A 13,021-nucleotide genomic window follows, 5' to 3' on the forward strand; every position below is an offset into this window, starting at 1 on the left:
TGATGCCAGACGTTTTCATGTGTTTGTGGCAAACCGCATTCAACGCATCAAGGAAAGTAGCAAGTCTAGTCAATGGAAATACGTGACATCGGAAGAAAATCCTGCCGACCACGCGTCAAGGGGTCTCAAGGTGAAGCTTATTGCTTCCAACTGGTTTACTGGTCCAGACTTTCTCTGGCATGATGAGCCTCTCAGCGGAGATATCAATGTGGAAGACACTGTAGTTGAAGACTCAGAAGTTCGCAAGGCCTTTGCATTCAAGACCTTGACAACAGAAGGCTCACTTCTCAACCGCTTCCAAAGGTTTTCCAGTTGGTCAAAGTTAGTTAAAGCAATTGGCAGACTCAGACGACGGATCAAGGAGGTTAAGGGTTTTGCATCAAGAACCAATGAAGCTACTTGCCTCGAAGAGAGAAAGGATGCAGAACTGGCTATCATACGTATTGTTCAAAGGGCAGCTTTCTCTGAGGAAATTCAAGGTCTTCAATGTAAGAAGGAGATAGCAATCAAAGATAAGGCCAGCAGGCTACACAGATTAAATCCTTTCTTAGATGAGCAAGGCATCCTCAGAGTTGGAGGTCGACTGGAGCATGCTTTTTTGCATCCGCACATAAAGCATCCAACAATCTTGCCAAAGATCAGCCACATTTCGCAGCTACTGATCAAACATTATCATCAGCAAATACAACATCAAGGGCGTGGCATGACAATGAATGAGCTACGATCAAACGGCATCTGGATCCTCGGAAGCAGTCAGGCTGTGTCTTCTTACATCTACAGATGTTTGAAATGCAGAAAGTACAGAAGGTATACAGAAGAACAAAAAATGGCAGACTTACCCAGAGAACGCATGGAACCAACTCCTCCTTTCACATATTGTGGGATGGACTGTTTTGGTCCATTCTACATCAAGGAGGGGAGGAGAGAGCTGAAGCGCTATGGTCTGCTATTTACATGCTTGTGTTCTCGTGCTGTGCACATTGAACTGCTTGAAGATATGACAACCGATGCCTTTATTAATGCCCTTCGTGCTTTCATTGCCCTTCGTGGAAACGTTCGACAACTTCGGTCAGATCAGGGCACTAACTTTATAGGTGCGAGACGTGAATTTCTGGAAGCTGTCAAGGAAATGGATCAAGAAAGTTTAAAGCAACTAGGCTGCGAATTTGTTATGAACACTCCATCTGCCAGCCATATGGGTGGAGCCTGGGAAAGGCAAATCAGAACGATAAGGAGTGTACTGACATCCATTTTGGATCAGTCTTCCCGGAGACTTGATGGTTCATCCTTACGAACCTACCTTTATGAAGTCATGGCGATCATAAACAGCAGACCTTTAACTGCACACTTGCTCAATGATCCAGCTGGGCCACAGCCACTTACACCGAATCACATTTTGACGATGAAATCTTCAGTAATCTTGCCACCTCCTGGAGAGTTTGTAAGAGAAGACCTTTATCTTCGCAAAAGATGGCGTAAAGTACAACATTTAGCCAATGAATTCTGGTGTAGGTGGAAGAAGGAATACTTGTTAAATCTGCAACAAAGACAAAAATGGCATAAGACACGCAGAAATGCGCAGATCAACGACATAGTGATTATAAAAGACGACACTGCACCAAGGAATCAATGGAAACTGGCCAAGGTCACCAAGGTGTTCCCTGGTGAAGATGGTTGTGTGAGAAAGATTCAACTGTTGATCAGTGACTCTGCATTAGATGACCAAGGAAAGCGCCTCACCAAGCCAACATATCTAGAGAGGCCTATACACAAAACAGTTACCCTACTTGAAGCAGAGTAATGTAGACTTGCTGTCTCTCTGCCTTACTAGCAAAGGTTTGTTACTCTTGTATGAATCCTATACTTCAGGTTTAGTTAGAAATCACCAGTGATTTGGTGGGAGTGTGGCTGCCGTCAGTGGCAGTCATGCAGTTTGTTATTTTCATGATTGAAGTGACAATAAATAAGTTAAGGTAAGGTAAAATCATTTGTTTATTAAATCTGATTGTAATATGTATTGTTTAAAATGCACGTTTAAAGGTTCTACAAATGTTTCCAGGGTGTAATTAATGTTTAATTAGTTGTTTGGGATAGAGCTATATTTTGGTCGCGCGCCGCTCTCTACACGACGGCGTTGATTTAAACAGTAACGGAAATAACCGTCCGGCAGATGTTTAAAGAAGATGTGGTTTTGTTTCAAGTTAACCCTTTCAAGTTAATGCGGCCAATGAGGTATGTAATTTGTATTTTAATATGTGTATGGGAAATAAGATGTTTATCTCTGAAGTATTGTTAAGTTTCAGTTAGTTATTTAGTCTCAAGGACTATTCCGAATTTACTGATGTTGTTTGTAAGCCAATCTACTGATTTGTGAATATTTATGTTTTTGAATCATATTCTTATTGTCTATTCTCTATGAGAATCCCTTACTGTATGAAAATCTATTATTGTATGTTTGTACAGTTCTCACGGCATCGTTGGTTACACCTGTGTCCGAATTAAATGCCAGTAAATCAGGAACGCCTTGTGTCCGTTATTTCAACTTGGAGGGAGTTACAGCCATTCATCTCTCTCTCTCTGGTTTGACTGACACCGAGGTTAGACCTATTAAAGAGAGGCTCCGCCATTTCTCTCTCTCCGTTTTCTTTATTGAGAGCACGCAAACTTTGATACGACTAACAGCAAACAGCTGAGAGTCGTATTACTTAATTAACGAGCCCGAGTTATGGTGCAATCTAACCAGCAACTGATAAACATTACTGCAAAAACAGATTCACCAAACTACTTCAATCAAGCTTGATGACGCGGCCACACGGACTGAAACAAATGCGATCAATTCCCTGTTAAACCGTGAACGAGGCTCTCATTCCTGGACTTCATATCCAGAAGGACGATTCCCAGCACACTTGTAGTTTTCCCCATTCTCAGACACACCACATTAATTTTTAGTTATTAAGCCAGCGCCATTACCATTTGTTGTGACCACGTTGGAATAAACCAGCTGAGCTCATTAACATACAGTCGCGCTGCTCGCACACACACATTTACTCTCCTCCCCTTTTTACACACACACACACACACACACTAGATACCCAGTCCTCACTGTAAATATACTGATCCTTGTTGATGCTGTTTGTTTTAGAATACTTGATTTTAAATAAATGTATCATTTATTTTCACCAAATTGTCTGTGTTGATGTCATTCAAAAGTGGTTGTTGCCAAAACCTCCAAAGAATTCATAGTTAAATCCTTCAGATACCAAACCATTAATTACCTTTAGTTGATAACTAAATGTTATGGTTCTGGTATAATTAGAATATGAGACTGATTCTAAATTAATGAGACTGATTAATAATTAAGGTAAAACAAATGATATCTACTTTAAAGGATTAGTAGGTGAAACCCCTACACAGCCCTGGTCCTCGCCGTGCCATACACACAACACATAAGCACGGCGGAACTCTTCACACAAACACCACACAGACAAAAACTTATCACGAGACATGACCACGAACGAAGGAGAAAGTAAAGGAGACAGGCGGCTTCCGAAAGTGGCTAGTTATTCTGTGACGGGCAGAGTGATCGAAACAAAAGGAAGCGATCATGCCAAGTCTCGGGGAAAATGGAAGGTTTAATAGAAAAAATGCGCAAATCAAAACCCTTAACTTTGATCCAAATGAAGGATATAATAACCAGCGGTCAACTGGTACAAAGACAAGACATATATAGACTAACAAACGACCCTCAGGTGAGACGGATCGCGGGCTCCGCCCACCTGAGGGATGAACACAACACATCAAAAACAACGACAACTGCCGCTGTAGATGGAGGTGACCGGTAGGGGGCCGCCGTACCGTGACAACTGCATTCTTGCATCTAAATAAAAACAAATATAAAAACTTTTTCATTACACTTTCAATATTTCACTAAGGGGTTGTGTGGCAAAAACTGAGGCCCAATTTCAAACCTGGTTCTTTGGTAAACATGCTCTGACAATGGTCTTCCAGAAAACGTTTACCATCTAGAAGAACCAGGGTTGCGTGTGACTGGGCGTGGTTACTGCCCTCAGACATTTAAGTGTTTAGTGAAGTTCTTGCTATAAAATGGTTTCTTGTGAGTGTGATATGTGCACATCTGTTCTGGATCCATTGTGTGTATGACCATGCTTGTGTGTGTGTGTGTGTGTGTGTGAGAGAGAGAGAGAGAGAGAGAGAGAGGGAACAGTCCTTATAGCTCAAAAACTATATAATTAGGTCATTTTTGCCATATTTTTTGCCATAGTCAACAATTTTTCATTTAATCTTGTGTCTATTTTATTATCTGTAGGTCAGATAATGGTTTTAATGTGGGTTTTTGTTGTTTTGGTCTTTGGACACTACTGAAGATATTGCACCAGTCAGCTGCACTGCATGTGGTTGTATAGTTAGCTTCACATTTGTAAATACAATTGTACATTCTAATCTACTCTACATTCTCCTCTGTTTATACTGATTTCTTATTCCCATTTGTAGTCAATCACCATTGTCACGTTACGGAGGCCCCCTGCTGGTTGACTTTGTCAAAACGTCCTGTTGTTGTGATACTTGTCCCTCAGGTGGGCATGACCCATTAGGGAACCCAACACCCGATGGTCTTTTTGGCTATAAATGTCTTGTCTTTGTCCTAGTTGTCTGATGGTTATTGTGTCTTTTATTTGGATTGTGTCACGGGTTTTGTGTTGGTGCACTTTATTCAATAAATCCTCCATTTTCCCTGAGACTGGCGTGATCTCTTCCTTCTTTGTTTGCACTTCCTTGTCACACACATTAGCTCCCCGTTATAGTTTACAATGCCTAGACAGAGTCCTAACAACTGATAAAAAATTGTGCAGTTAATAAAGATGGATTAAATTTTTGATACATTTAAAAAACACAGTGTGTGTTTTGAACCGTTTTGCAGCTCATAAAAGTGTTTTGTAGACACTTCATTGCTCAGTTGTTCAAAAAAGTTCAGAAAGATCAGATAATTTCATTGCAAACATCACACACACACACACACACACACACACACACACACACACACACACACACACACACACACACACACAAATTTATGCTCTATACTCTAGAAATGCGACACTTTTAACAGAACAGCCAAGCACATACACACACACACACACACGCACGCACACACACACACACACACACACACACACACACACACACACACACACACACACACACACACACACACATTTGTGCCTTCTCCTGAAATACAGACTTCATTTGTTATTTACCCTCTACCTTGACTGGAATATAAATCACTGAGTAACTTTTATTATCTTTTAATAATATTAGATATTATTTATCTAATAATTGCATACTGCAAGTTCTGTTGGATGTGAAGGAGCACTGTTCTATGTTTTTATGAAATGAAGGACTTATTGGAGAAATATTTAACATCTCCTGATTTAAAGGTTCAGTCATTTGCACATTTGCATAATTAATTAAGGTCAGAAAACAGCATCCATGTATGAATGTCAATATTGTGTAGCACTCTTAGGGGGACACCTGAGATATTTGTTGATAATTTGTATGCTAGACATGTGTCCTCAGAAAGATCAGAAAACATTTTCCTATTCCACAACATATAATACTCCTATTTTCCTATTCCACAACCAGTATTAATTTAGTTGACGAATAATTTTCATCATAGTTTTCGTCAACGAACCTTTTTTCATGACAAAAATGAGACAATAACTAAATAAAAACTATACGAAGGGATAAAACGATGACGAAATTAATGGACATTTTCGTCAATGAATAAAAACAAGACAAAAATATTGGCCAGTGACAACATTCAATCAGACCTGATTTAGTTTAGTGAAAGGTAGGGATAAGTTAGGAAGAGATCCAACCGTAACTACTTTAGCGTACACGGAGAGGCGGGACAAACCGGGTAACCTTCCAATCAGAACTAACGTCTTCACATTGCACAGAACCCGGGAAGACCAGCCTGTGAACTGTGGTCACTCATGAAATTCAACTCGAAGTTAACTCAACAATGTCAGCAGGGAGAAAGATAAGAGGCGATATATGGACACATTTCTCCTTTGACTTGGAGAAAAAGCAGACGGTGTGTAAACCATGTGGGACAATGATGTCGGGAAAAATACGACAAATGAAACGACATCTGCAGGCTACGGCATTGCTGTTTTTACGGCACCTAGTTTTATATAGAATATAATATGTATTGTTCATAAATAACTCCATATGTTTTTAGGTAGAGCGGGCCTACTGGTCATCAATGTTTTGTTATTGTTATGCTCAATAACTATAAGTTCAGGTCAATATATTTTGTATATATTGCACATATACAACAATAATATTCTGTAACTGGTTAATAAATGTTTCATTTTGTGCAAGTGTATATAATGATTATTACACCATTTATATTTTAGTCAACTAAATTCTTTTGATAATTAGTCGACTAAATTCTAATGATAGTCGACTAAAACTAGACTAAGACTAAAAACAAATCAATGACTAAATTATGACTAAAACTAAATGACATTTTAGTCAAAAGACTAAGACTAAAACTAAATCAAAAATTGCTGTCAAAATTAACACTGTCCACAACGTGTAATACATGAATTACCATTACTCGTGACATATTGTATATGTGATGTACCGTCTGCACACACTTCATTACATGCAATATTCATCATAAATATCTTGATGCCTGTGTAGAATTTCTACTGACTCTCCCCAATGACTCGGCAGTGGTTGATTTATGAATACAGAAGCACTTTAGTACCATGTCAATACCATGTTAGTGTCTCTGTTGGGCTGAATAATGTCCAACACCTTAAATACAGTCTGGTCAGCAGTCCATCAGCTGTTGACTATCTATGTTGCAATCAAAAGGAGTGGGCGTGGCAAAAGATGGACAGGGCCAAGTTCAAGGTTTCTAATAAAGTGGGTGGAGCCTGTATAGACAGTACATGTTAAGGCTGAAACTATTCTCTATAATGTACAGTAATGTAATTATCTATTGATTCATTAATAATTAAGTTCTTTCATTAATTAAGAGTTAATTAAGTTCTTTGAATGTTGCCAGTGTGATACACCCAGAGATTTGTGAAGGATAAGAGTTGCACTTCTGAGTTTTAAAAAATGTGAACTGCTGTAACAAAATAAGGAAGCGGAGAGGGATCCTTGTGCAGCGCAGGTGTATAAGTACGCTGGGAAACTGGGCGTGGTAGGGAGAACAGGTGATGCTCGTTGGATGTCAGGTGGTATTCCTGACAACTGCTATTTGACTGAAGCTGTTTTACACATGCTATTGTTTTTTATTTTAAGTGACTATTAAGGTTCCTACTACCACAGAAGATTGATTTTTCTACAAATGAATAGATGAGTAATTACTTCAAGGTTTTATTGAACTTATCAGGATAAGTCAGTTAAAGTGATGTACAGTATGAACACAATGAGAGCAGCAGTAAAGCCATTTTAACCCTAACCTAAACCCTAGGAAAAATTTATAAAATAACAAAACATGTCTTCATGAGTATTATTCATGGGATTTAGCTTCCATAACTGAGAGAGAAGACTGCAACAAAACCCAGAACTCAAAACTAAGTTTAGAAAATGTGTCTAGAAAAGGTTTCTAGAACAACTTAATGTCTCTGCAGGTTTACACAGTTTTCAGCCTAAAGTTAGAAGTTTCGTTGTCATGCTTTGCATGAAAAAGTCCAACATAAAGTATAACTGTCCCCTCCACCCGTCTCATTACTATGGGAAACAGAGCTTTCAGCAGCTCTGCTCCCCAACTCTGGAATTCTCCGTCACCCGACATAAGGAGTATGAACTCACTCTCACAATTCAAGCCTACACTCAAAACCCACATTATAAGGTTGCATTGTATATATTTGTAAGGTGTCCTTGAGGGAGGCATCTATGAAATAAAATGTATTATTATTATTATTATTATTATTATTATGAACAGATACAAATAAAAAATTCAAACAATACACTGCACAATCACTAATGAACTGGTGTCTTAATGGTTTCAGAGAAATCTCACAAACGTGTACACTTCAGAAGCTATTTTGCATGTCTTTCCTCCATAACTAAATAAGCAAACTGCGAATGGATAATGGAAAGTTATTCAGTGTAAGCATTGTCTTCCACATAGTCATTGGCAAAGGTAATGATATTTGTTAAAGCCATCAGAAGCAAAACATCCATGTTTGTGTTGTTGGTAATCTGCTCATGGTAGTTCTGCACAGGGAAGATGTGGTTCAGTGGGACCCCCACTCTGTAACTGCACTCTTGCATCTAAGAAAAACAACAGAACATTATACAAATTTCACTATGATTTCACTATCAAACTTATTTCACGTCATGGTTCAGGAGGGGTCAGGTGGAGTATTGATGGATGTCAGAGTGAGTACAGCTGCTACAGCTCAAATGATGCCACAGCTCAAGAAGATTCAGTGATGTTCATGTTCACCTGTTAGTGGATATTATGAGCTACTGTGAGCTACGAGTAATAACACAAGAAATGGATGTTGGAAGCTGACATACTGTGGGAAGAGTATTTCTGTTCTACTCACCTTCTCTTTGATTTTCTTGCTGTGGTAAAGCTTGCTGAGGTCCCCTTGAACTATGGTACATGCTTTATCCACCATCGACATGACGATAACTTGTGGAATTCCTGTCGTACAGTATGGCATGCAAAGCTTTAGTGTGTCTTACACAGAGCTCCGTTCGCATCGTTAAAATATGAGAATATTCCCCGTTCTATAAATAAAACCCAAAGGGTAATAAGTCATAGAAGTCAAAACACTCAGTCAGCAACTAGTTGCTGCTTATACATAATTAAATGAAGACTCAATACTCATACTAACATATTTAGTATGAATACTTACATGTATTAACAGTAACAGTTAACGTGATCAATCAGCAGGTAGCTACAGTATATGTAGATTTGAGTGACTCACCCAAGTCCCGTGCTTTCTCACGAACAGTTTTCAGCTTCTTGATGATGTCTTCAGGGATGCGGGAGATGCTGTCTGCTGGGAGAACACTCACCAGACAGTGAACTTTGTCATTCAAGCTGGGGCTGATGTTGTAATATTCCTTATCCTTCTCTTTAGTGATTGGGCTAACAGGATTGAACTGAAAGCATGGGTAAAAAAACAAAAATTCAAAATATAGCTGGAAGTGGCGATTGCGGGTTCACACACGCATATGCATTTTGGCCTCAATAGGCAACAAGAGGCCCAAAAGGTCCTTTAGACCTACAAGTGAAATGAAGCTATTTCATTTTATGTTTCAAGTAAGCAATACATTTCGGTTAGGTCCAGTATTTAGCCAGTAGATAGAGCTAAATTACTACCATACTTATATAACAATAATGAAATAAAGACATTTTAGTGAATTAAATGTACCATAATAAATTTGTTAAGAAAGTTATTTATCTCATAGATCTGAATCATACTGTGATGCTGAAAACATGATGCAACACAGACACTTGCAGACTTCGAAAAAAGAAAGGGGCTGTGTTCGAAATAGCCTATTACATACTACTGGTGTACTGATCGATGTAACGTTGGAGCGGGAGTGGCGTGACGCAAACGCAAGTTTTAATGAAAGAAGACACGGACTAAACATGCAACAACACCAAAGCACACCAGAACACACGTAGCGGCAAACATGCAAACGACCAGAAGGCAAACAGAACTACCAAGGAACAGAACTAAACACGAGCTAAGAAGACTACACAACACTAAACTGAAACCAAGAATGCCTACAGGATGAACAAGACACAGAAAAGACAGAGATAAAGAGCAGGGAAACCACGGAGGGACTCACGTACAAACAATGACCGACACAGGGGTGAAACACCACAGGGATTATATACACAGAAACAAGACGGTGAGACGTTGTTCAGTGTGCACTAACAACGAGGGCGTGACAGACAAGGGGAGGAACAAATGGGAACGGGGAAGCTAGGCGGGACCAGGGAGGAGGGAGGGGCTGGACGTGACATAACCCCCCCACAAGGCGTGCAACCCTGGGGCACGCCAAACAGGGAGGGCCGGACAGACGCCAGAGACAGAGACACCACGACACAGAGGGAGACGAGCGGGCGAGGCCGGGGCAGGGACAACCGACACGGGGCAGGACGGACTCAACAAACCAGACACCAGACGTATGGGAGGACCGGGACAAGGAACGGGCGGGGACGTGGGAACGGGACCAGACGGGACTGGACAGGGAGCCGGCACAGGAGGCGGAACCAAGGGGGCAGGACAAGACGAGGCCAAGGGCACCGGACTGGACACCCGGGAAGACTGGGATGCAGATTTTTTTTCGGCGTGAGATATCGGAAGTGTGGCGTGTAAGCGTGTGAAGACAGTCAAATGCGTGTGTCTCAATGCGTGAGAGTTGGCAACCCTGTAAGTGGGCGGAGTTGAACAGAAAGACTGTCTTATTTATTTATTTAAAAAACATGCCTATTTCAAGAAAAAGTTTACAAATGCCAGTGTCATTTTCGATGTTCCGGTTAAAATACATGTCAATAAAGTGAGTATTGGCAGAACTGGTAGTCATTTTCATGTTATAGGGGCGGGGGATCAGCCTCTGCTGAAAGTAACTAAAAGTAATCTAACTTAGTTACTTTTAAAAGCAAGTAGTCAGTAACTTAACTGAGTTACTTTTTAAAGAAGTAGTCAGTAGTCAGTAGTCGGATTACTGTTTCAAAGTAACTATGGCAACACTGCCTGTTAGTGATGTGTCGTTCGCGAACGATCCGGCTCTATGAGCCGGCTCTTTGAAGTGAACGATTGGAACCGGCTCCACAACGGGAGCCTCTTCTTCGGTGCCTCGCTGTCTCTCCCTCTCCTTGAGCGTATTGCTCTGCTTCTGCCAGTGGTAGAGACCGGAGAGTTTATTTCCTCAGTCGGTGCCTAAGCTAAGTTTACTTGGCGCGTCGCGATCAGCGCGAGGGTCCGTGCGCCGAAAATGATGCAATCGCGGTGGCTCCGCCCCTGCGTGAGGACTGCCGTGCGAAGCGAGGTCGTGCACATCTTCAGCGCAATGAACAAAGTTATGTATATGCTGGGTTCATACACCTTTACAAGGTGGAATTCAAGCACTTGTACGTCACTTTTCAATATTGAAAAAGGCCATTTTCAATATTTCCCATCACCTTAAACTTAAACATATACTCAAAATTATTCAAAATAATTCGCTTTTTTATCACATCGATTCAGTCAGACAGCTATTTGTTGTGAAACAAAATACAGTTACATTTTCAAGTACTTTAGCCTACTTTAGCACTTTCAAACCTGGAACACAATGCAACATTAATTTTCGTCAGGTAAATGTTCATTCCCCTGTTTATGAGGGGTGTTTCTTTATACTACCACATATTGTTTCAGACAACACTGCAAAGAATGTCTCCACTGCCCGCATGTCAAGCGTGTGCTCCACACATCTGACCAATCACACGCAGCTTTCAGTTAATAATGTGGTGGGAAAACACTGAAAAAAAAGTTATCTCCACTTTTTTTGTGGAAACGGCAGGCAATTGGCCAAGCTGTATTGCATTCTATTTTGGTGCTATTTTGTGATAATTTAATAATTGGTTATTAAAAGTTTTATTTATAAAGCATTGTTATGCAGCATTTTTACTCATCACAAGTGCTTAACAATGTCAATAATTAAACAAAATGTTATAAAATTAGGTTTAAGCTATTAATTAATTAATAATGTAAAAAAAATATATGGGGAGCCATTTGGTGGCCGAAAAGAGCCGGCTCTCCACAGTAAGAAGAGTCATTAGAGCCACATCTCAAAATAGAGCTGAAAATCCCATCACTAGTCCCTGTACATGAGTCTGGTCCTTGGACCATACTGCACCTTTTTGATAAGTTTGGTGTATCTAGGCATTACGGCAGGGGCCACCAACGCTTAGCAGCAACCCCCCCCTCGCTCAACAACTATCGATCAACCCCATCCCCCCCCACAACTTTCGATCGATTGATGTGTATCAATCTGGTAGCCCTCCGCAACATCCTTGGTATCCAAGAAGTAGCTCCCAGTTTCAAAAAGGTTGGTGACCTCTGCATTGCGGTGTAGGCTGTCCAATGCGTTTCATATAAAAATTCCTAATAATTACAATAGGGTTCCCAACCCTAATTAGCTTGTAGATTTGATTAATAGCAACCAGGTTCTTTATAAAATTGTAACGCGAGGACGAATCAGAATGCTGAGGTGAGAGCGTGGTTTTACTTTTGTTTTTAATGAAAGGAACTAACATCAAACACTGATACGTATCGCCAGCAACAAAGATGTGAGACAAGCCGCACACTTAAATGCACGAATACAAACTAGACACAAGTGTAGTGCATCATATTAACAAGACAAGAAACAACAAGAAACAACAAAGACAAGTCTTTAATCTCTGCAGAGATATCTCCATGCACTAACCCTTTCTGGTTATCTCATTTCTCTTTTGGTAAATTTTTATTCAACAGTTAAGTCCTGTCCTTAGCTATGCATGTCAAGCTTGTCATTCTGTAATGTTCTAATACAGAGCTGGTTATTTTCATGATGATTTTGGTCATTTTTAACAGACTATTTTTGCATTGCATAAGTAAGCTGTGTAGCAGAAAATCTCCTTCTTCCACAAAGTACCAGTACTCTGTTTTCCATCCAGTATTAATAATGTACTTACAGTGTAGCCTTCCTTAATGTGACCCTGCAGTATACTGGTTATATCATCACTGTGGACTCCTTGTAAATTCTCTGCCTCCACGCCCATGATGTCATTGAAGACAAATGAATAGAAGGATCCTGGTAGATTTTTCTTAAACCTGTGTGTTTTGTACTGGAAACATTACGCAGAAGCATGTATCAATATTAAAGGCTCTAAATTCATAATATAATAATATTAATTATTATTATTATTAACAACAAAAACAACAACAACAACAACAATAATAATAGTAATATAAAATACTGGCACGTA

General features: G+C 40.0%; 1 protein-coding gene across 1 annotated transcript; it reads right to left on the reverse strand.

Annotated features, from left to right (window-relative positions):
• Window positions 1–7,459: 7,459 nt before the first annotated feature.
• LOC143484619 (interferon-induced protein 44-like) lies at window positions 7,460–12,814 on the reverse strand. Its single transcript, XM_076983433.1, has 4 exons — window positions 12,728–12,814; window positions 8,985–9,162; window positions 8,598–8,698; window positions 7,460–8,319 (listed from the first exon to the last, which is right to left on the reverse strand). Exons 1-4 carry the CDS (start codon window positions 12,812–12,814, stop codon window positions 8,146–8,148), a joined length of 540 nt encoding a protein of 179 aa, XP_076839548.1. The 3' UTR covers window positions 7,460–8,145.
• Between the last annotated feature and the right edge of the window lie 207 nt (window positions 12,815–13,021).

The sequence above is a fragment of the Brachyhypopomus gauderio genome, chromosome 20 (genome assembly GCF_052324685.1).
Source record: "Brachyhypopomus gauderio isolate BG-103 chromosome 20, BGAUD_0.2, whole genome shotgun sequence".
In the NCBI taxonomy this organism is placed as follows: domain Eukaryota; kingdom Metazoa; phylum Chordata; class Actinopteri; order Gymnotiformes; family Hypopomidae; genus Brachyhypopomus; species Brachyhypopomus gauderio.